This window comes from Carex rostrata, chromosome 24 (genome assembly GCF_964058835.1).
Source record: "Carex rostrata chromosome 24, lpCarRost1.2, whole genome shotgun sequence".
NCBI lineage: Eukaryota > Viridiplantae > Streptophyta > Magnoliopsida > Poales > Cyperaceae > Carex > Carex rostrata.
The window spans coordinates 1,618,179-1,642,653 of NC_135941.1; the positions used below are offsets into that span (position 1 = coordinate 1,618,179).

At 34.5% G+C, this 24,475-nt stretch overlaps 2 protein-coding genes and 3 long non-coding RNA genes across 7 annotated transcripts; 2 read left to right on the top strand and 3 right to left on the bottom strand.

Moving 5' to 3' along the window:
• The first annotated feature begins 3,842 nt into the window (after nt 1-3,842).
• On the top strand, nt 3,843-5,049 carry LOC144575909 (uncharacterized). Its single transcript, XR_013518553.1, has 4 exons — nt 3,843-4,114; nt 4,275-4,334; nt 4,435-4,500; nt 4,635-5,049. It is a non-coding gene; the product is annotated as an uncharacterized LOC144575909 (long non-coding RNA).
• A 3,189-nt stretch (nt 5,050-8,238) lies between these two features.
• On the bottom strand, nt 8,239-13,147 carry LOC144575696 (cell number regulator 10-like). Of its 2 annotated transcripts, XM_078325928.1 has the most exons (5): nt 9,321-9,591; nt 9,101-9,266; nt 8,934-9,005; nt 8,628-8,840; nt 8,239-8,420 (listed from the first exon to the last, which is right to left on the bottom strand). In XM_078325928.1, exons 1-5 carry the CDS (start codon nt 9,525-9,527, stop codon nt 8,332-8,334), a joined length of 747 nt encoding a protein of 248 aa, XP_078182054.1. In that variant the 5' UTR covers nt 9,528-9,591; the 3' UTR covers nt 8,239-8,331. The 2 variants fall into 2 exon arrangements, with proteins under 2 accessions (XP_078182054.1, XP_078182055.1); XM_078325929.1 differs by lacking the exons at nt 9,101-9,266; nt 9,321-9,591 and adding an exon at nt 12,985-13,147.
• A 1,092-nt stretch (nt 13,148-14,239) lies between these two features.
• LOC144575695 (uncharacterized) lies at nt 14,240-15,794 on the bottom strand. The gene is made up of 4 exons (XM_078325927.1): nt 15,110-15,794; nt 14,956-15,027; nt 14,650-14,862; nt 14,240-14,497 (listed from the first exon to the last, which is right to left on the bottom strand). Exons 1-4 carry the CDS (start codon nt 15,792-15,794, stop codon nt 14,415-14,417), a joined length of 1,053 nt encoding a protein of 350 aa, XP_078182053.1. The 3' UTR covers nt 14,240-14,414.
• Nucleotides 15,795-19,773: 3,979 nt separating this feature from the next.
• On the top strand, nt 19,774-20,872 carry LOC144575801 (uncharacterized). Of its 2 annotated transcripts, XR_013518530.1 has the most exons (3): nt 19,774-19,950; nt 20,060-20,138; nt 20,593-20,872. It is a non-coding gene; the product is annotated as an uncharacterized LOC144575801 (long non-coding RNA). The 2 variants fall into 2 exon arrangements; XR_013518529.1 differs by having other exon boundaries at nt 20,060-20,872.
• Nucleotides 20,873-21,033: 161 nt separating this feature from the next.
• Nucleotides 21,034-22,467, bottom strand: LOC144575802 (uncharacterized). The gene is made up of 2 exons (XR_013518531.1): nt 22,061-22,467; nt 21,034-21,236 (listed from the first exon to the last, which is right to left on the bottom strand). It is a non-coding gene; the product is annotated as an uncharacterized LOC144575802 (long non-coding RNA).
• Between the last annotated feature and the right edge of the window lie 2,008 nt (nt 22,468-24,475).

The window sequence follows — 24,475 nt, forward strand, 5'->3', positions numbered from 1 at the left end:
TTTTCTGACGCACTTCTGACACACTTAAAATTTCCATCGGTAGGCCGACGGAAATTGTTGCCGATGGAAAAACTCTGTTGTCCACCTTTGGAAATGTCTCATGTCTGCCCTCAGAAATACTTTTGGATGAGTCATGACCCGCCAAACAAATAAAATACTATTTTTTATTGATGGCTCTTGGAAATTGTTGACCCCATGCCCTTGGAAATGTTTTGGAAGTTGTAACACATATTATTTCCATGAGCTACCCTTGGAAATGTTTTGGTTATTATATTTATATTAGGCCCACAGAAATACTTGGCTACTATACCCTTGAAAATGTTTCATTGATACAGTTAATATTATTTTATAGCTATATTAACTATTTCTGTGAGGCTACCGATGAAAATGTTTAGCTCCTGGAGACATAAGCATTTTCATTTATTGAGATCTCCCTTTTAATGTTGAACATTCAATTAACACAGTTTAATCCCAAAATGAGAGGCAGTAATTAATAAAACAAAATAATTTATACAACACATCCTAATTAATAAGGAAAACACTTACTTAGATGACGTACTTTTGTGATATCATCACTATTGTTAACAAAATAATTGTAGCATTACTTGACAATAAAGAGTCTTAAAGCAAACAGTATACATCACCAAATTAGTACCAAAAACATAAAATATAGGACATAACCTTAACTCATCTAGATTCAAAAAACCAACTTGGTCAACTATATATAACATTTGCCTAATCCATCTCCACATCCCTAATTAGAAACCTATTCGTGCCTCACTAATTGTCATGTTTTTTTTTCTTTTGAGGGAAGTATTTGATTCGCTTCCCTCCATTTTTGTTAGTATTTTCCCATATTCTCTTGCTTCTTCTCAAGCGAACCCAAGCCCGGACATCATCAATATCGTAGAAAGGTCCGTAAGGCTCTTCATCCTCCGAATCAGATTCATCATCCGAGGAAGATAAGACAATGACCGGTGGCGGGGCTACATGTCGCCACTCGATTATCTGAGGGTTTGGATTTGTGAGTGGATTGAATCGATTAGGCGGTGGTATAATCTGGAGTGGGGTGGGGGTTGTCGACGGATTGACTCTAATTACCGCACGTTTTTTATTTCCTCCGGCGTTTTGATTTTCCATATCAAGTAATCTCCTTTATCCCTGTATCCTAGAAAATAACAGATTTTGTAAATAAGGTAAATTAAAACCCTTAGAAGAGAAATTGTTACACAAGACAAGGGGTTGGATAGGCAATTGGGTTTAATCATAGAATACGAAGGGCAGCAATACTGGTCAGTTGCGATTGGGTTGAACGGGCCAGATATTGAGAAGTTGGGATTTTGGTCAAAATACAGGTCAGTCACAATACTGGTCAGTTGTTGCAGCTCAAAAATTGCAATGGCATTTACTTAAGTGATAATTAAAGGCACTGCCTAGCTAGAAGGTAGAAAATGAAATTGACACCTAATATTCTGAAAAGGTACCCTTTACAGTACCAGTGATATGCTAATTTGATCTTTAACCACAACAATTACCGATAGGGCTAAATTACCAATTTTCAAGTAGAGCTTACCAAGGTGGTGATTGACCGCTGCCACCTCGCTTCGAAACCGTTCTTGGCAACACAAAGAGCTTGAGCGGGTGAGAGGCACAATTACGAATGGGCTTGAGCGTGTGGGAGACACAACACAGAGGGCTTGAGGGAGTGATTGAGCAAAAGTGTGGAGGAGAGACAGTGGCTGATCGAAAGTGGCGAGGAGAGACAGTGGCTGAGGGAGAAAGAGAGGAGGCGGAGAAAATGGGAGAGAAGCGAAGAAAAGGTAGGGTTTAGCGGGAAGATGAAGGGGTGCGTATCCTCCGATATATCTCAACTTTTGCGTGACCGATGTGTCCGGTGACTATTCGGCGTGATGTAGGGGATCACTCTTTTGTGTGCATTGAGATTCGTGTAGAACGTCTTCAAACAGTTAGGATTTTCCATAACATAACGCAAAGTTTGAGATATCTCAGAGGATACGAATTCAAAATTAAGGCTCACGCAGTTACAATTATTTTATATTATTATTTATATTTTCGTGAGGCTACCGTTGGAAATGTTTAGCTCCTGGAGACAGAAGAAATTCTATTTATTATCTCCATTTTAATGTTGAACATTCAATTAACGCAGGATATAATCCCAAACTAACATGCAGTAATTAATCAACAGAATAATTTCTATAACACATCCTAATTAATTTGAAGAGAACTTGATTTAGACGGTGATTTAGTAATATCATAACTATTGCTAATATATTTAATTAAGATACAAAACATTAGATCAAATGGTGCACTACATAAGATTTTCCTTTGTGTAAACACCTGTTACAAGAAAAATAAGTGAAAAATGTTAATAAAAGACATTTGACCAACAATGTGAGCATAATTTTGAAGTAAATTGAAATGCAAAAAAGCAATACATATTTGTATTCCTTTACCAATTAATATTCTTCACTGGAATCATCAAAGTCTTAATCAACTTGCTCTTTCTCACCCTCCTCTTCCTCTATGTTGTCTTCGGTCACTACCTCGAACTCGCCTTCTTGTTGGACCACACCCTCCCAATCAAAGTCTTGTCCAATTGTCGGCTCAATTGGATTTTCTGGTCTTTCCTCTTGGTAAAATTCGAGGTTTACATCGTCGCCCTCGGCACGAAACATCGACTTCGCCCAAGACAACCGCACTAGGTCTGAACTGAAGGTCTCTCACTATGCTGGAGGTGCAAGCGCACACCAGCATAAAGTTCAACTGGTAAGTTCCATTAACATCTACTAAAATTAAAGCTTAATCTGTAATTTACAGCATCATCTGACTTGTTTATTCTTTTTCATCTGGAGGCAAAATTAAATAAAGGAAAAGAACCAACTATGAGGGAGCTTTTTATCCATCTTCATTGTCGTCGAGACAGTAAAGGCAAATCACCCATTGTGGCCAAACTGGAAGCTGCCGCGGAGGCTGAGAAGCTTAGGGCGGAACAAATGGAGAATGCTGATGCTATTGGGCTAATGGACCCAAGTACAGAGGAGACTCCCACTAGTATTGAAGAGTTGGATGTGAATTCCTTACAATTTACCAACAACAGAACATAATCTATTTATGTAAGTTGAACTTTACATTACTTTGCTGAATTTGCATATGCAAGTACAAAACAAGGTCAAAATATATGTTTCAGCAACTTTTCATGTTATTACCTAAATTTCACTTTATTTCACCGACAGGTTTTACTATCCTAAAGTAATAAGTCCACTTTTTATATATCAATTTAGTACATAAAAATGTCAAAATAACACATCTTTTTATGTTTCTCATATGGTGCAACTCACAGCAAAAGGTGCATGCCATGATGGCTGATGGGTCAATGCCGACAAGGATGAGAGGAACATGTTCATATCAGCTGCTGGCGGAGTAAGCCATGGTAGGGTGCTCGGATTTGGAACCATGCTTGATGGGAAGTTGCAAACAGCAACCAATCGAGGCAGGCCCAATTACTCAGCCTCTTCTGTTACTGTTTCTGCATTGACAAACAATTCAGAGCGGGAAAGCTTCTCCTGCACTCAAGTACAATCGCTCCTAGATGAAAGTGAGCGCCTTGGAGCTGAGGATAGGGCTGAAGTGAGAAGAGAACTAGCAAATTATCAGATGTTGTTCAACCAAATGTTATCAATGGTTGGGACACAAGGGCTCAATGCACAGGTAAATTATACCAATTTGATCCCAAATTTACCCTTGGAAATTTGTTTGATATGATGACAGCTTTCAATAGTTGAGAGAAGCTCTGTTGCTACTGTAGTTAAGGCCAATTTGATTTTAATTTGTTTGATGTAATTAAGACCATTCAAGGGCAACTCTCGATGGTTGGGAGCAGCTTTGTTGCTATTGTAGCTGTTGTCTTTATTATTAAGACGGTTTCAATGGAATTGTTAACTTGAGAAAATCAATTAATTGTTACAAAAAAGATCTGACTTTGTCATCTCCAAGATATAACACTTGTGCTTGCAAATTCAATGCTTAGGGTCAATTTGTTTTTCCTCAACCAACTCAGGCAGTAGCTTCACAGATGCAGAATGCCAACTCCCAGGTAAGGAGGTCAACATAAATTCTACGTAAATCCGTTTATTTAGAGTAATTCCAATGCTCATTGTGCAAAATTACGAATTATTAAGACGGTTTCGATGGAATTGTTAAGTTCATAAAACTTGTATTGCCTAAAATTAGATCTTTGACATTGTTCAACTTAGGGTCAAGGAAACAGTTCGGGAACTCAGCAAGGGTTTTTTGGGAATTTAACAAATTTTCAGGTGCCATTTGAACTTAAGAAAATCATTTAACTGTTACAAATTTTTTCTGATTATGTCATCTCCAACATATAACACTTGTGCTTGCAAATTCAATGATTAGGGTGAAGCTTCTTTTCCTCAACCAACTCAGGCAGTAGCTTCACAGATGCAGAATGCCAACTCCCAGGTAAGGAGGTTGGCATAAATTCTACATAATTCTGAATGCTCATAGTGCAAAATTCTAAATTTTGAGGTTCCTCTATGTAAAATAATTTTTTCATAGCAATAACATGTTGTTTCTTTTCCATGTGATATAAATAGGGTACTGATTCTCCTATACAACAAAATCTTGGATTCCAAGCACTCTTAAGTCAAGCTAATCTTGGATTAGATGACGTACCCACAAATGAAGCTGCACAGGGCCAATGGCGCGTGCATTCTGCCTACAATGGGAATCATCCCCTCTAGTGCATAAGGACTGCACCTTTTAGGGCTTATTATTAGAATAGAAGTTCTAACAAATGAAAGAACTTGGGGTAAGTTATTTTGTGAATTTTGAGTAATTAGGGGTGTGTATACTTTGGTATATGGTTACAACTGCAATATGGTATAGTTTGATTAACTGGTGTGCATATTTTGGTATAGTTAAAAATGCAAGTGCATTCCTTTCAATGTATGAACACTTTATATGTTATGTTAATGCTTATTAAATGTTAAATGCATTCCTTATATCTCATTATAAATGAGTTTCTGTTTATATGTTTTTGTTTATATGTTTCAATGGGTATTAGTACATGGTTGGTACAGGGAGGATTGTACCTGATTGGTACAGAGAGGATTGTAGATGAGAGTATGTGTACAATGTCATTCAAGCTATTTCCGTGGGTATATCCACAAAAAACGAAAACAATTTGCAACTGGGGAAATGCTACGGTGGGCCCCACACACACTGCCCTTGAAAATGCTACGGTGGGACCACAGACGTTGCCCTCAGAAATACTACTGTGGGTCCCATATATGATGCCCTCAGAAATACTATGCTGGGTCCCACATGAGATAACCTTGGAAATAACCTGTTGGGACCCACACGTCCTGCCCTCAGAAATAATACAGTGGGACCCACGCACTTTGCCCTCAGAAATACTAAAGTCATGGGCTTGATGCCAAAGTATTTCTGACGGTAGTATTTCTGTCGGCGTGCTCACGGAAAAAGTCAGAAAGTAGTATTTCCAAAGGTAACCGATGGAAAAAGTCAGGAAAATGGTATTTCCATCAAGGGTATTTTTGACGGTAGTATTTCTGAGGGTGGCGCACGGAAATGACGCTTTTTGGGCTTTTTCCATCAGTACGCCGATGGAATAAGCCATTTTTTTACCCTCAGAAAAAGTGCAGATTCTAGTAGTGTTGGCTGAGCACGGCCCGTGTACTGTTGACCCGTCATTGGCTGGTAGTTTTGCGGCATCTGCTGCTGTTGCTGTTGTTGTTGCTGGTAATATTGTTGCTGCTGTGGCATTGCCTGGCCATTAGCCATGTATTGCTGCTGGCCCATCGGAGACGCTGTTGGTTGCTGGCCAGTTGGTATGTACTGTTGAGCTCGAGGCATCGGCTCAACACGGTCTTGTTTTGCTGGAAAGTCTGTAATAGTGTGTTGGCCCGGTGGGGGGGGTAATCCATTCCGGACATTGACGGCTCAACATGGTCTTGTTCCTCTGTATCAGTGTTTTGGCCCGGTGGGGGATGGAAACTCCTTTCGGACATGGTTTCTTTTGTGGTGAAGGAATAAGAGAAGGAAATTTGCTTGTTCTTTTTCTTGGATAATACTTATATAATCTCAGCCTCCCAGGGTATATATAGTAATGTGATACAATCGATCATGATTTAGTCAAGACAACCATACTAAAAATGGTCGTGCAGAGAACAACTTTAATGATTGGCATAAATTAAATGGCCCAACGGATATAATTAAAGTCAATATCTCTCTACTCTCTCTCTATTTTTATTTTTTTTTGGAGAGCGATCTTTTCTCTTCATTAGTTGGTTTAATTGTCTATAAACTATTCAAATTTCCACTATCTAATGGGAACCAACCAACAATATGAGCATACGAAGACTTAAAAAAAAATTATAAAAAAAAAAATAGTTTTACTTTCTTTGCTTTCAGTTAGCTACGGTGAGTTGTTGACAGTTGACTTCTATTTGTTGCAGAAAATGAGATTGACAAATAAGTATAGGCACGATTAAAAATAATTAGTAAAATTCAACATAATTATGTTAGCTATTTTTTGTCGAGGGGAATAGCAAATTTATTAAACTTAGCAACCTCACAATTATACATACTTTATATGGATACATATATAGCAAATAAAATATAATAGCTAATACACATTTCAAAATGAAGCCTAAAAGTGGGCCTAGAGTATAGACCCACTAAATCAATAATGAAGAGTGCTAAAATCCACCAATCGATGTTTTCGTATTTCAATTATGTCTCATATTTTTAACTTTATTTTTAAAATTTTAAATAATCGATTCGAACTGTTCACATTAAAATACATTAAAATATTTTAAAGACGATTTTTTTTGAACTAAAAATGAAAACATTTACATGAATACATTTGAACTAAAAAAAATAAAAATATAACCAAAAAAAATCCAAATTTGTCACTTTATACATTTAAATGAACAATGTCTAAGAAAAGATATCACATATTATTAGTTCTATGAATAACTATCGATCTAACTAAAAAAATGAAAATACAATAAAAAAAAATCTTGAATTTGAAATTTTATACATTTAAATGAACAATGTCTAAAGATAAAAAAAATAAAACATTCTAACTAAAAAATATGAAAATATATCAAAAGAATTCTAGATTTGAGACTTTATACATTTAAATAATGTCTAATAAAAAGTATCACATATTATTAGTTACATGAATAACATTCTAACTAAAAAAATGAAAATATAACAAAAAAAAAAAAATAAGGATCTGAGACTTCATACATTTATATGAAGAATGTCTAAAAAAAAGTATTAAAAATTGAAATACTAAGAAAAAATATTAAAAAAAATCGGATGAAATCATCATAATAAATTATTTTCTTTTATTGTTAAAAGAGATAATTTCTTACGGATGGACCTGCTTTCTATACACCACAATGTTAATTGATGATGCCGTCATATATAACATGACAGAGGATAGCAAAAATTCTTGTCTGATTCTGGTAAATAACAAAACTTTAATTCAATTGAAAATCAATGAAAAAATGAGACCATTTACTGTTGGATCCAACGAGAACCATCGTGGACTACGTACTTAGGACCATCCGTGTTGAATATAAATATGAATAGCGGAAGCGTACCATAATCCTTGATTATCTTGTGCGTGAAAGCGCCATCGATTCGGTTCTTTCAGTATAGCAAGGCCTTTTAGAGAGTCTCCTTTAATTATGTCTTCTTCAAATTCTCTCACGTACCTCTCTAATGGGATAAGAGGATATGAATTCATGATAACCTTGTATTCTGAGGACCAAATTATATATACAGCCCGAAGAACCTCTTGGCTGTCTAATTTTGATAATTATTCAATTCAACTCATCATTAAAATGAATATTACCTCTTAAGTTCTACACATTAAATATTCACATCCTATATGACACATTAACGCTGAATAAATAATACACTGCATATGATCACTTTTAATTGAGCATAAATTGACAGTATGCAATACATAATTATTTTACATATTGGTCCAACGTTGAATTAAAGTTCCAACATTTACATCTTACAACACTCTGCTTCCGGGAGACATTTGATTTTCTCCTTTGAGAAAAAAGAAGAATCCATCAAATAGAAGTAAATTCTATTCTGCACAACATTAATACAGCAAAACAATCTTCAAGCTATGAATAATTATTCGTTTGCATTTCTGATTAATAAATTTATAATTCACGGAGCCCAGATGAACAACACCAATGCGCAAGCTTTTCATTTTCACCATTTTGTAAGAGATAATATTCACCGTATCATGCCTTGGACCGGAGGGGGTACAACTGCTGCAGCTGCAGCCTCCTGCTGTGCTTTCAGTTGCATATTGCCTATCCATCCTGCCACAATTAAAAACCCCAAAAATCAATTGCCAAAATTCAATTGATCACTTTCAATTTAGTAAAACCATGTCTAACATTTCAGAACTCTGAATTTTGTAACAGAACAAAAAAAAATAAAAAAATCCTCTTGTTTTTAATATTATAAATATAGAGAAAAAAAATTCTTCTTGTTTTTAATATTATAAAAATAGAGAGAAAGAGAACCAAGGTTCATATTGAAACCGCGGTTCTTGAGTTCACGATACTCCTGGCATAGCGCACAAGGTTCACAGCAGAAATGAACAAGACAGTCATGGCATGGATCCTCAGGCAAAGAGTATGCTGCTCTGAGTTTCGCACGATACATCCAAGAGTAGACCCATTGGCATCCCGTGAAATAAAGGAGGAGAATCCATATGAGTCCCGCACCCGAACAAGCTGTGTCAAAATTCAAATCCAATAACCGTTAGATGTGTAGGTGCAATCTGTGCCTGATAGACATATATAAACACAATTTGACTTTTAACTTACATGTCATCCCTCTGTCGGCGAGCTCTGCAATCTGACCAAACGTAATACATGGGCAGAAGAATGTTATGACACCTATACATACATCAAATATAATATCATCATGTTTAAACTCGTCAAGTAATTTGTGATTTATATAAAATCTAATTAGCATGAAACTAATGACTTACAATTCTCAACATCGTTACCGCAGTCAAATAATCCGGTGGTCCATGGCTGTAGTTGTAAAACAAGCGGAGGAGGTAGAACGACTGGCATGGGCTGACTGCCGCCACCTAGAAACTGCTGACCGGGCATTTGTTGGTAGTATTGGGGAATAGGTTGAACTGGCATCTGCTGCTGTGGCTGATAATACTGCTGCCCAGGAGGCATTGCTTGGCCACCCATCACATACTGTTGCTGCGGCATTCCCTGGCCACCCATCACGTATTGCTGCTGAGGCATCTGTTGCACATACTGCATCTGAGGCATCGGTTGCTGAGGAATTGTTTGTTTGCTGTGCGGTCCTTTCTGCTGTGATGCCTCAGCATGATCTTGTTCCGCTGTAAAGTCGGTAATAGTGTGTTGGCCTGGTGGGGGATAATCCTTTCCGGACATGGCTAATTCTCTGTGTGGTGGAAAGAAGGAAATTTAATTTCTTTTTGTTTTTCTCTTCCTTGAATACTGATACTTAATCTCAGGAAATTTAATTTAATGTATAGTACTTGGTCTTCCTCCTTTTTCTACTTAACATATATCATGTTAGAAGATGTCATACATTCATTATGATCCAGTGTGCATGTTAACCTGTTTCAATATCAGGCTGGTTCACGCGGTCATGACCTCGTCATATGAATATCTAATACAAGAAAAAAAATCAACTATATCCTTAAAAAAAAAACTTTAAATTACATATTTCTCCCATCTAAATTTCATGAATTCACAAAATTACCCAATTTATTACATTTTCTATTTTCTATTGAAACTTATTTTAAATTTGAAAAGTTATCATTTTATCCTTATTAAAAAATAAAAAAGTATGTCGTGTATGAGTGAGAAAAAAATACTCTTCAATTTAATTTCTAATTGGTCAGTTTCCAAGAGCAAATGAATTATTTCTCCAATTATGACGCATAAGCATTACAAATAAGAAAATGAACAATTTATCCCCACAAACTAGCTATTTAGAATACTAAATATTTCTCTACTAAATACTAAATATTTTTCTTAAACATGCAACATTATTTTTACTTTCTTAATAAAGGGTAAAATAATTATTTTTATAAATTTCAAATGGTTCATAATCTTCTAAAAACCTTGATTTTTTGTACTATCAAAATAAATAGTAAAAAAATACAAAATACAAAATTTGGTCTCCAAGTATATTTTACTATGAAAATCATGTTGAATAATTCAAATCAACGGTTTAAAGTTTGAAAATAAAAATAATTATGTGAGCCATAATTAGAGCACGAGTACAATGAGACATTTTAACCCTACCCATCAATAATATAGTTGGATATTTATTAAACTAAATGAGAACTCATAATTAAATCTAATCTTAAAATATGTACTCGAAATTTATGAAGAAAAATCTGATTTTTTTTTTTTTCAAATCCGTAGGTAAAAATTACATAGATGCCCGGAAATACCAGTAAATAGCATAAATTACCAGAAAAATACATAGACTCAGAAAATGACATTAAATTAGCTAATCTAAAGATCAACAACTGAATTAAAAGGTAAGAATCTACGATACTAACATGAACTTCTTTGAGAAGAACTAGAAAACCTAATTGAAAAATAAAACCTTAAGAATCTACCATACAGACACATGATTGTTGTAGGTCATAGTTTGCGATTGAGTATTCGCTCTGGGTCATGTGTCATTCAGAGGTCTGAAATGCTCAGTTGCCAAGCTCGGTTGAATATCCATCTGTTCCATGAAACTCTTAGGCCGGTAGTTGGGTACTGAATGTACTTTCGGTTGTTCTTGCCCAATTTGCGAGCTTGTGGGGGGTCTCGCAACATAGCTCTATTTGCATGGCATATGGTTGTTCGATCTTGAAGAACCTAGTATAGGGCAACACATTGTGCTACAGTCTCTGCTGCTTCGCAAGATGACATTAATATGAAGTTATGTAAGATACAAAAAGAGGAAATCTTGACTCGGCTCCACCTGCTTTCTATGCACCACAATGTCAATTTTGCAGTATCAAATCACTGGTACATCTTATGTGTTATAACAGAGGATCAGAATGAACCAGCTTGCGAACTACTATTTTAGGATTTTTATTACTTGTGTATATTTTGTATAAATGCTTTTCCTTCTCCTTTTTTAATTTCCAATTTTGTTTCTTTTTCTCCATTGTGTATTTCTCTTAAACCCTCTTTATATTTCATTAATAATAGTAGGTCTTCCTCCTGTTTCTACTTAAAATAAATCATGTTAGAAAAAGTCAAAACTTTCGTTCTGATCCTGTGTTAACCTGTTTCAAAATCAGGCTGGTTCAGGACTTTCCTTTTTTTATATGGAGATTTATTTGAAATTATGTATTACCCTCTAAATTTTATAACATCATATATATCCTTCTAAATATCAAAAACTCACAAATTTACTCAATTTATGACATTTTATATTAAAAATCATCTTAAATTTAGAAAGTTATTATTTCACCCTTTATTAAAAAATAAAAAGTATGTAGTTTGTGTGAGAAAAATGTTCAGTTTTCTAATTAGTCGATTTCCATGGACAAATGATTTATTTCTCAAATTGTGACGTGTGCAAAGTGATATATTATGCTTATGTGAGCATCACAAGTAAGAAAATGAACCATTTGTCAACACAACTAGCCAATTAGAATATTGCAAATTTCTCCTAAACATGATACATTTTTTTTGTTTTCTTAATAAAGGGTAAAATGGGTATTTTATAAATTTCTAATGACTTCTAATAAAAAGGCAATAAATGTTGTAAATTTCTGTGTGTTTTACAAATTTGGAAGGGTACATATCATGTTATGAATTTTTGAGGGACATATACATAATTTCGACGTTTTTGAGGGGTATACATGAAATTCTCTCTTTTTTTAAAATAGAAATAGAGATCCAGACATCCAGTGCTTTTCAGCTTTTGCGCTGTTTGACATAAGAAAACTTAAAAAATTTCAACCTTGAATTGGTCTTCATTTTTAGAACCCCATAAGCTAATTATCTAATTTGCACTAACATGACAGAGGATCACAAAATTTCTTGTCAGATCGATTCTGGTAAAGAACATTTTAAGCCACTCTGCTTCCCGGTAAATTTGAGACCAGTCACATTTTACGCCACTCTGCTTCCAGGAGAGATTTGATTTTCTCCTTTGAGACAAAATTTTGTCAAATCGATTCTGGTAAAGAACAAAACATGAAATTGAAGTAAATTATATTGTACAAATAATTAATAAAGCATTACAAATTTACAATCTTCAAGCTATGTAATAATTATTCGTTTGCATTTTAATTATTCTTCACTGAGCCCAGATGAACAACGCCATTAATTGAACAAGTTTTTCGTTTGCTCCATTTTGAAAGAGAGAATATTCACCGAATCATGCCTTGAACCAGAGGGGGTACACCTGCTGCAGCCTCCTGCTGTGCCTTCAGTTGCATATTGCCTATCCATCCTGCCACAATTAAAAGCCCCAAAAATCAATTGCCTGAATTCAATTGATAGTAACATATCAGAACTCTGAATTTTGTAAAAGAAAAAAATCTTCTTGTTTTAATATTAAGGATATAGAACGAGAACCAAGGTTCATGTTGAAACCGCGGTTCTTGAGTTCATTCAAATTAATCCAATAACCATGAGATATATATAAGGTGCAATCTGTGCCTGATAGACATATATAAAGAAAAATTGACTTTTAACTTACTTGTCATCCCTCTGTCAGTGATCTCTGCAATCTGCCCCAATCGTAATACATGGGAAGAAGCATGTTATGATACCTATACATCCAAAAATTCATCATGTTTAATTCCTTTAAGTTATTTGTGATATATTAAATCAAATTAGCATGAAACTAATGGCTTACAATTCTCCAAATCGTTAGCGCGGTCAAATAATCCGGTTGTCCATGGCTGTAGTTGTGAATTCAGAAACGGAGTAGTTTGACCGACCATTCCGCCCAGCATGGGCTGACCACCGCCTCCTGGGAACTGTTGGCCAGGCAATTGTTGGTAGTATTGCGGCATAGGTTGACCATGAAGGTTGTCAATGCCACAGAAGAATGTACCGCACGGCAAACAACCGATAGAAAGTCAATATCTTATCTCTTTCTTTGTTGTAGAGATTTTTTTTTTTTCAAAATAATTGCTACATACCCTTACCTAACAAATCTGAATTAAGAAACCAAAATAGCATGAACTCAGTTCTGTAGCACAGTTGCAAGTGTGCTATGAGTTGACAGAGAATTGTACATGAACTGTAGACAAAATTCAATGCCAGGAACCCTTGAATTAACATCTAAACAACCTCACTGAACCCTGGAAGTGACTGAAATTAAAGCAACATGATAAAAAAACATAGCCAAGCCATGAACAAACCTAATTTCAAGCTCTGACATAGACAAAACCTGTCTCCTGGTCTCAAATTGAACTCTAAACCCAATCCTAAACACTCTGACAAGGTCACCTGCGAAGAGGGTTGAACCAAACCGAAGAAAAATTGAAGAAAACCTATGAAAGCTCTTCAAGAACCATGTATGTGAGCGTTAAAAGTAAGAAAATGAACTATTTGCCCTCACAAATAACTATGTAGAAGATTTAATATTTGTCTTAAGCATGCTACATATTTTTATTTTTTTAATAAAGAATAAAATGGGTATTTTGTAAATTTCAAACTAGTTTTAATATAAAAGGAAACAAATAGGATAAATTTGTGTTTTTAAATTTAGAAGGGTAAATATGATATTAGAAATTTTAGAGGAGGTAATACATAATTAGAAGTTTTTGAGGGGTATACATGAAATTCCACCCGTTTTTAAATAGGACTTAACGGCTTGGAATAGAGATCCAGTGCTTGCCTTATAGAGTGATCTGTTTGACATGAGCAAACTAAATCAATTGTAATCTTGAATTGGTCATCTTTATTAGAACCCCATGAGCTAATTAAGACCTTAATCAAATTTGCACCAACATTACAGAGGATAACAAAAATTCTTGTCAGATTCTACTAAAAAACAAAACATAAAATCAATGAAAAAATGAGACCAATCACATGTTACACCACTCTGCTTCGAGGAGACATTTGACTTTCTCCTCTGAGATAAAAGGAGAATTCATCAAATAGAAGTAATTAAATTTTATTGTACAAAAAAATTAATAAATCAAAACAATTTTCAAGACATATACGTAATAGTTGTTCGTTTACATTTCTCTTTAATTATATATCCATTCACTGAGCCCAGATGAACAACACCATTGCACAAGCTTTTCAATTGCACCATTTTGTAAGAGATAAATTTCACCGAATCATGCCTTGGACTGGAGGGGGTACACCTGCTGCTGCCTCCTGCTGTGCCTTCAGTTGCATATTGCCTATCCATCCTGCCACAATTAAAAGCCCCAAAAATCAATTGCCTGAATTCAATTGATCGCTTTCAATTTATTTAAAACATGTCTAACATTTCAGAACTCTGAATTTTGTAAAAGAAAAAAAAATCTTCTTGTTTTTAATATTATGGATATAGAGAGAGAACCAAGGTTCATGTTGAAACCGCGGTTCTTGAATTCACGGTACTCCTGGCATAAGGCACATGGGTCGCAGATGGCATGAACAAGACAGTCATGGAATGGTTCCTCAGGCAAAGAGTATGCTGCTCTCATCCTCGTGCGATACATCCAAGAGTAGATCCAATGCAATCCCGTGAAATAAAGGAGGAGCCCATATATGAGTCCCGCACTCGAACAAGCTGTATCAAAATTCAAATCCAATAACCGTTAGATATATATACAGGAGCAATCTTTGCCTGATAGGCAGAAACACAATTTGACTTTGAACTTACTTGTCATCCCTCTGTCGGTGAGCTCTGCAATCTGCCCAAACGTAATACATGGGCAGAAGAATGTTATGATACCTATACATCCAAAAAAAATATCATCATGGTTATATTCTAACAATATATTACGCTCTGAATTAGGATCAAACTAATGGCTTACTGTTCTCCATGTCATGAGCGCAGTCAAATAATCCGGTCGTCCATGGCTGTAGTTGTAAATTCATTGGGCTCGCCATTGGCTGACCAACCATTGGGCTCGGCATTGGCTGACCGACCATTGGGCTCGGCATTGGCTGACCGCCGCTGCCTGAGAACTGTTGACCGGGCACTTTTTGGTAGTATTGCGGCATAGGTTGACCAGGCATCTGCTGCAGTTGCTGAAAATTCTGCTGTGGTTGCTGAAAATTCTGCTGCGGTTGCTGATAATACTGCTGCCTTGGCATCGGTTGCACATACTGTTGCTGTGGTGGCGTTGCCTGGCCACCCATCACGTATTGCTGCTGAGGCATCTGTTGCACGTACTGCATTTGAGGCATCTGTTGCACGTTCTGCATCTGAGGCATCGGTTGCACGTTCTGCATCTGAGGCATCGGTTGCTGGCCTGTTGGTATGTTCTGCTGAGGCATTGTTTGCTTGCCAAGTGGTACATTCTGCTGGGGCATTGTTTGTTTGCCTAGCGGTACATTCTGCTGCGGCATTGATGGCTCAACATGATCTTTTTTTGGTTTAAAGGCAATAGTGTGTTGGCCCGGTGGTGGATAATCATTCGGGTCAGCATGTTCTTGTTCTGGTCTAAATTCGGTAATAGTGTGTTGGCCCGGTGGGGGATAATCATTTCCAGACATGGCTTCTCTGTGTTGTGGAAGGAAGAGAAGGAGAGTTTCTTGTTGTTTTTCTTTTCCTGATTGGATACTGATACTTATAATCTGAGTCTTACATGGTAGTAATCTGATACTATGTTCTGATCAGTCAAGGGCACCATATTAAAAAAAATCGTGCAGGCGAGGTTGTCAACTTGTCATGTGTTGCTTGGGTGTAATTTTGATAATAATTGCCATTGCTTGGACTTGGACCAACCAATAGAAAGTCAATATCTCTATTATCCTTTTTTTTTCTTAGAGGGAGGTCTTTTTTTTCATTGGTTGCAGCTGTTTAATTGTCTGTATATATGAAGTTATGAACTATGTTCAAAAACAATGAGCGTATGAAGATTTAGATTTTTTTTATTTCCAACAAGTTTACTTTCTTTGTTTTCAGTTAATTAGCTGAGTTGTTGACAGTTGACTCCTATTTGTTAATCGCCTAAGATAGATGAACTTATGGATGTAACGTGGAAATAACGTGTGAGCTTAAGGGGTGGCACTCTTTTAAAAAGACAGATAATGGTAAGAATTTTTTTTTTTTTTGTTAATTTATCGGGTACAAGTAAGAGAAAGAAAATCGTTATCATAACAGATGAGAATTTGAATAAAGACTACTTTTTATCCTTAATTATTTTTTAAACATAAAAATAATATATATGGATATACATTTGTACGAAGATAATCCCTGATAAGGTAAAATTTTTGTACTTTATTAAATTTTCATAATACAAAATATTTGTATTCATTATTAATTTTTTCTTATTTTGAATATTTTATCAAAAGTACAAATCGGAATGTCAATAATATTTTGTTCATTTATTCACCCAACCTGTATTGAAAAAAATGAGTAAGAACAATATTTTTCTTATTAACTTATTAGATACAGATAAGAGTAAAAAAAAAATTATTATCATGACAGGTATAGATATTAAAATGCTTCCATTCCATCTGTATCGTACAGGTGGAAATGCATTGGAGCATTTTATTTTTAATGTATTCTCCTTGGTAGCTTCTACCAAATTTCTCAACAAACAAAAAAAAAAGTTGACTCTTATTTGTTGCAGAATAGGGATAAAATTTATATAGCATTAAATTCAGATAGACAAATAATAAATAACAACAGCCACAACTAAAAATAATTAATAAAACTCAACTTAATTATACTCATTTCTGTCAGGTGGAATGGAAAATTTAATAAACTTAGCAAACCTCATAATTATACATTATTTATGGTTACTTAGCAAATAAACTTGAATAACTGATATATACATTTCAAAATTAAGCCTAAGAATGGGCCTAGACTAGACCCCACTAAATCAATAATATAGTTGGATATCAATTAAACTCAATGGAACTGATAATTAATTCTAATCTTAAAAATGGTACCCCAATTTTTTTTAGAAATGCTGAAATTCTAACCTTTTTAATTCTAACAAAATAAATATGGTCGAGACTTCAGTATATAATTATAAATTGTTTTGTAGTGTCATTTATCCTCCCGAACTTTCTAATAAGTTGTGGTAATCATTTTCCTAAACTTTAAATTTTGACATTTATCCTCCCAAACTTTCAATTCGTGAACAATTATTCAATTAACAATATTAATTTGCGTTGATAAATGATGAAAATACCACAAAAAAATTAGAAACTTAATATTGTTTTTCCAATTTGAAAGTAGGAATGCCCATTTATAATTTTTCACTAGTTTCATATAAGTATAATAAATTATACAAAAATAAAACATTGTTTCTAAAAATAAAATTTTGTGAAAGAGTAAAAAATAGCATAGAATACAAGTAGCACATTTCTCCATTTGTTCCTTATTGCAGCTAACCCTAAAATTATAGTGGCAAAGGCTTTCTCTAATGGTATAATCTTGACTTTTAATACACAATTAGCTGGCTTATATATATTTATGTGAATGGAGAGATTTGCAATCTAAATTTTCTGATTTTTTGTATTAGACCCTTCTAAGCAGGACCAGTTTGTTTGGAGATGGGCATCAAATTAATGGTATTTTTACAGTAAAGTCCCTTTATACATGGCTTGATTTTGGGGAGTCCCTAACCACAATTACATTACAATTTGGAAAACCAAAATTCCCTTCAAAATTATAATTTTTCTTTGATTAGTTAGGAAAATATAAAATCCTAACTAATAAGGTTAATTTAGCAAAAAGGGGTGGTCAGGAGATGTAGCATGTCCCTTTTGTTGCCTCTCTGAATCAATTGATCATTTATTTGTTTCATGCACTTTTATCTCTCTGATTTGTTGATGGACAACAAGATTTAACAATTTCATTTTTAATTGTTTCACAATTAAGGATTTATGGATCATTGATGCTTCTATTTCTTTAACTGTATGGAAAATGTCAAGAGTTGTAGTATCAAAAATTATCATTACTTCTTTATTACTACATGACACATGATGTAATCATGTAAATGATTTTTAACTGCAAATCCAGAGTGGTACAAAAGAAAAGGAAGGACATGAAAAGTGAAAGGAAGAGGTGGTAGAGGTTCCACCTCCTCTCCTTCTAAGGAAAGGACCGAATTTCAAAAATATAATTTTAGTTTTGATTTCTGAAATTCGGTCCATTCATTACATATTGACACAAATTTTAAAGATATCCTTACTTTACAAGTTCGTACTAAATTAGTTCAGATTTTGATCGGACGGTCCGAGTTCAAATTCCAACAATGAGTTTTTTTTTTTTTGAGAGAAACCCGTAGGTATATTTTATTTGAAACTTAAAATGGAGGCATTACAAGTAGCTTGAAGCTTACATCCTAATTAACCTAACAACATAAAACAAAAATTGTAAAAATTAAAAGCACGTGAAATGTAAAATCCTATTTTAATACTGCCTCTCATGCCTAAAAATAAAAAAGAGCAACTCGCCCAGCTATCCCAGTTTGTCCCTTCTTCCAAAAATAAGAAACTACAGGGTCTGTTGGTTAAATTTTTCTTTCCTCTCTGACAGGCAAAATTCAGCCATTCGTACTAATTGGGTACAAAGAAATTGGGATTCAGACCCATCTCTATTCCCAAACGGAAGCATATCTCCAAGCCATTACTCTCTGCATTGTTTCCCCTTCTTGCGTAGTTCGCCAGTCTGTGCGGTTGTGTCATCCTATTCCTTCCCGCGTGTGCAATACTAACCCTGTGTTTGATCGTCTCCCATGTATCAATGCATATCTCCACCGTGGGGCCGGCCTGCCAAGATGGTAAAGATTCCAGATTTCTTGTACTGACTATCTCCACCAATGCTTTACAGTCGGTAAACACCAAGTGTCGACCTGCCTCTGTTTCAATTTGCTTAAGCGCGAGTAGGAGCGCTTGCGCCTCTGCCTGGAATGGATCATGACAAGTGGTGGTAGTGCATCTTGCATCCCGAAGCGTACCAGTTTCATCAAAAATTAGTACCCCAGTACCAGATTTCTTTGAGGTTTCCCATGACGCATCAATGAGTTAGTGTAGAGGATCCGAACTCTGTTGAATATGGGTGTTAAGTCCATATTTTCAGAGGTAACAATATTTCGTCCGAAATGAAATACACAGATTTCTTTAATAGTCGTGTGAATTATGATCAGAGAGTTCAGATCTGAATATAAAATATTATGTCACTTTAGGTGATATGAATTCATGGGTTCTTGGATCTGTACATGGCTTGGTTGATGATCAAAATGCATTGATACGACTTGCTCCTTATTGGGATAATGCAAAACCATATATAATTGGGAAAATTGTGAGATTGCCACTGCAAAACCTTCAAAATGTGAAAATGCCACTACAAATTTCAAAATGGTGAGAATGCCACTGTAAAACTTCATTAATTGTGAAAATACCATTTATACTCTATTAAGCCTTTTTTTTTTTTTTTTTTTAAATTAATACCTAAAACACCCTTAATTAAAATACACGAACCTCCTCCTTTTTTCCCTTGCTCCGTTCTTTCTTCCCCTGGCTCCCTTCCGCCTGGAGACAAACCCCTCCGCCTGGAAACGCTCCTCCGCATTTCTTCCCCGACTGTATGTAAGAGAGATTAAGAGAGAAAACTCCTCCGCCTGGAGACGCTCCCTTCCGCTCTCCCCGACTGAAGACAAAGCTTACTCCCTTCCGCTCCCTTCCTCCTTCGGTAATTTCTTCACCGACTGGAGAAATCAGTAGATTTTTAAGTTTTAAGAAATACTTTTGCTTAGAAAAGCTTACTTTTGTAAATTCTTACATTTTTGATGTCACAACAGAGAAAAAGGAAGATGAGGAGCTTCTTTAAGAGCTGGGAATGAATGAACACAAGAAAACTGCTTATGAGTTTCAACAAAGGTACTTCAATTTGAATAATACATAATCCACTATACAAGTTTTGGTAATAATTTTTGGTTTTTCAATTCTGAACTTCAGTCCTTTGCCAGTAAAAGTTGGTACTGTACCAGTAGCTGGTACCAGTAGCTGTACCAGTAAAACAGTGCCAGTAATACTCTGGTACCAAGGCTTGTTACTATTTTTAGTCATTATTCTAAAATAATGCTAGTAATACCCAAAGCCTATTAATTTGAGGGTATTTGACATTGTACTCAATAATTAGTTAATTTAAATACAAAATTCATTGCCTTCTTGATTTTGCCATTCTTGCACATCCCATCTATAAGAGTGCTATAGGTCACAACATTAGGCTCATGCCCTTTAAAAACTTTCTGTGATTCGATATTCCTTTAGCAATCATCTTTTTAATCATTTTTCCCTTTGTCCTTCAAATTTCAAAATTGCGACAAGAAAGGAACTTCTGAAATGGACAAGTCATGGATTGAGAGAACTCAGATTGCCCTCTTTTGAATACATGCTGATGGGCTTTAGTTATATGTAAATTTATAAGTCAAAGTTATCACTGCTTTCATGAAATCAAATTTCACAATTTTTTGTTTATGTATTAATATTGTGTGTGTTTTTATTGGTACACGTGAATTAGGGTGTGCTTTCATGTATGCCAAAGTAACAAATTCATTTTGCTTGTTTCTTCTAATTTGTTCTTTGATTCAATTGTGTTATTTGTTGGTACACTTCCATTAGCATTGTGTGTTTTTGTTTCTATATATGACCGGTACCAAAACTAGTACCAAAACTTAGAACTTCTTTTAAGACCCATACCAATTATACTGGCAGTATTGCAAATATCTCAACTAATTAAAGAACAGGAATAAGAGCTATAATTGAAACACACTTGAACTGAAAATAGCTTTATCAAAGGGCAATGTTACAATAAAATAATAGTAACATACACAAGCACCACAAATTAATTGAAATTATAATTCCATGCATCAACAACTATTGAAACTTGTACATGAACAAAAATACAATGATATAAACAAAAATAATCTACTATCTTCCATCGCAGCCCTTCTTGTATTGCTTCGAGTTCCAGATCTCCCAGCAAAATTGTGCTCCGCAGATAACATGCAATACAAACAAAAGCAAATTAGTTTTTATTTGCAAGTTAGAACTAAGAACTTCTATTAGTTCCTTACTGACATTATTAGTCCCACATGAAAGACACATGGTTTGAGAGATCGAGTCAGCAATATAATTTCTATCAATGATTTTTTTTCTTGTAGAAGGTGGTACCAGTTGCCTACGGGCATGTTTGAAAAAAAAGAAAAGAAAAGGTGGTACCAGAAGTCAACTCTACTAGTTAAAATACAGTACTTCAGATCAGATATGTTCTGATTTCTTAAATGCTCAGTACAAAACCTAAGAACCAAAATGCCCAGTTCCAAACTTGTTCTGAATTCTGATTTTGAATTCATATTTGGGAAGCAAGTTTAGTGGTGCAGAATAGAAGTGTGGAGTGTGGGGAGTAAAAAATATTTAATTGTTCTTTGCTCCTTGTTCTAGAACTTGTATTAATTTAACAGTGATAATCTCTATCTTGATTGAAATAAATATATAACATGTCTTCTGGACGGTAATCCTCATCTCCTCTTTGACCTGCCACTGCCAGGTCATTTCCCAAAAGGAACATTTTTCCCCAAATTTGTATAGAGTGTGATTCTTATTCTATATATTAACTTGGCAAAATTGACACAGCCCCGAAGAACAAGGACAAGAGAATATATTAACTTGGCAAAATTGACACAGCCCCGAACAAAATTGACACAGTATAAGGACAAGAGAATAGATGACTGTTTAATTTTGGGGAAATTTTCATACACAAAATCACAAAAATATATTAATAGCAGATTGCTTGATACCTTTTATGGTGAGCTGCGAGACTAATTTTCAGGTTGCCTCGGATTCAAATCTCGGGAGGCGATTAGGGTTACTGCTGGGTAAGAGGAGGAGGACGAGGACAAGGCGGCAATTGGGAGGAGGCGGCGATTAGGAGGAGGCGATGGCGATTAGGGAGGAGGAATCGCCTGGAGAGGTTCGCGTGTTCTTAGGTTCGCCGTTCGCGTGAGGAGCATGAGGAATGGCATGAACTGGAGGGTACAGTGGCAAATAATGGCATTTTCATAATTGTATGGAGGGCAAAATTGGAAATACATAAATACATATACTAAAACAGTATTTTTTTCAATTAATTCTTAATAAAAATAGTATTAGAATACAGCAATAATGGCATTTTCACAATTATGAAAGTTTGGAGTGGCATTTTTTCAATTTCAAAGTTTGGAGTGGCATTTTCACATTTCCACGGTTTTGGAGTGGCATTTTCACAATTTTCCCTATATAATTTAAACACAATAATTACATAGTGAATGGAGAGTTGACAAGCTAAATTTTATATTCAATTTTTGAATAATGAACATCTAATATAAAACATTTTTGTATAATTGACTATTGACTGATGAAAATACATTGATTGGACGATGGACATGGTGCTTGGATAAGCACATGGGATTGGTTGTTGAAATAGGACTTAATCCTAGTTGAGATTATGCGAAATCATAATTTACACAATATATATAATAAGAGTTATATTCAGTTGTCATAAGATTGTACGGAATGAAATTTTTCTACGAAAACTTATAAATTAATTTACAAAAAATAAGTCATCCGAACACGTCTAAATACAGGTTTGATACGCTAAATTTTCTATTCAAGTCCTCTGCAAGTTAATATTTATAGTTACCAGGGGAATACTCAAAGATTAGTCAACTCTAAAATTTTGGTTCCAAGGATTGAGTCATCTGATTCTTGCCTACGGGCTGTAATAATAAAAAAAAAAGTCATCTGATTCAATTTATACCTATCTTTTTCCATAGAAGAAAAAAAATGTTGGGGACTCAGGAGAATTTTTATTTATAGAAATTATTATAAAACAATATACAGTATTACAGAGAGTATTTGTAGATTTAGATGTGGTAGATAGGAGTCCGGCTAGTATAACATAAGTGTCATATGACACTGACTTCAAAATCAATTAAATAGACTTCAAACAACTAATCTAAATCATTCAAACCAATTTACTTTATGAGTGGTGCATTTACATACAATTTTTTTTATATTTTCAAGTTATTTTCATATCAAATTAAGCGGTAAAAATGTTGGAAAATGAATGTATTAAAATTAACTTAAAAACTCACACATTTGACTGCTTGACTTGATACTAAATTAATTCAAAAAATTATAAATTTTGATGTAAACGCACAACTAATGAAGTAGACCAGTTTGAACGGTTTGGATTCACCGTTTGAAGTTGATTCGAAAGGTTTTGAAGTTGGTATTATATATGCTGAAATAACACTCATGTTATATTAGCCATACTGGGTAGATAGAACCGGAAAAAAAAAAAAAAAAAAAAAACATATCATTCTTCGGAGCCAAAAAAAATCGGATTTATAAAAATTTTCAGATCCTATGTGGTCAAGACGTCAAGTACATACAATATTCAATGAATGTGATAAATTTAATGGATCCGAAAATAAAGTCGGCTCTAAAGAATATATCCAAAAAATATTACGGTTATGTCTACCACATGTAATTCCTGAGCTATTCTTTCTAATACCCTATATTCCTTTATCAATTTTTCTATAAATAAAAATTCTGTTGGGCTCAGCACTTTGGCTCCCATTCATTTATTGTTGCCCCCAACAAGTGTATCCTGATTTGTACATTTTTCTAGTTTCTTTGATATTTCATTTATTCCAACGAGATATTTAGCTATACATCTCCTTCAGTCCCTGTAAATCATGTAGATATCCGGATTTCCATTTTTTTTTATTACCGTTGACATTGTCTTGATTGTTATAATATTACATTTACAATTTTTATACTTATGTTTTATTCACAATTAATTGTTTTGGGTAGGTAAAAAAAAAATTCTAATTGGATTGTTCAAATTGTTAAAAATAATTTTTTTTTCTCCCATTTGAAATAATAATAAATTAACTAAATTATAAATTTTAATTTTTAATAAAAGTTTATTATGTATATAATATAGAGTGACTCGGGCCAATCATTCAAATCATAAAAATTAATTTATATAGTACAACTCAGCAAACTATGGGTACACCGGAAATTTTTCTTCTTAATAATATGAATAGAAAAACCGTGATGACATATTTTAATTCTTATAATAAGTATGTAGATGTTTTGATATGTCAATGATTGTGATTCAAAAATGAATTTTGGATTGAATATCAACTCTTTAATTAAACAGGTTG

What these genes read in the sequence shown, in the direction of transcription:
- LOC144575696 (XM_078325928.1), bottom strand. Translation starts at nt 9,527, where the DNA reads ATGTCCGGAAAGGATTATCCCCCACCAGGCCAACACACTATTACCGAC. An exon ending in GAATGCCGCAGCAACAGTAT is followed by an intron (nt 9,267 to 9,320) that starts GTGATGGGTGGC and finishes CAGCCACAGCAG; the next exon opens with CAGATGCCAGTTCAACCTAT. An exon ending in CGCCGACAGAGGGATGACAT is followed by an intron (nt 8,841 to 8,933) that starts GTAAGTTAAAAG and finishes ATTTTGACACAG; the next exon opens with CTTGTTCGGGTGCGGGACTC.
- LOC144575695 (XM_078325927.1), bottom strand. Translation starts at nt 15,794, where the DNA reads ATGTCTGGAAATGATTATCCCCCACCGGGCCAACACACTATTACCGAA. An exon ending in CACCGACAGAGGGATGACAA is followed by an intron (nt 14,863 to 14,955) that starts GTAAGTTCAAAG and finishes ATTTTGATACAG; the next exon opens with CTTGTTCGAGTGCGGGACTC. An exon ending in CGGTTTCAACATGAACCTTG is followed by an intron (nt 14,498 to 14,649) that starts GTTCTCTCTCTA and finishes TAATTGTGGCAG; the next exon opens with GATGGATAGGCAATATGCAA.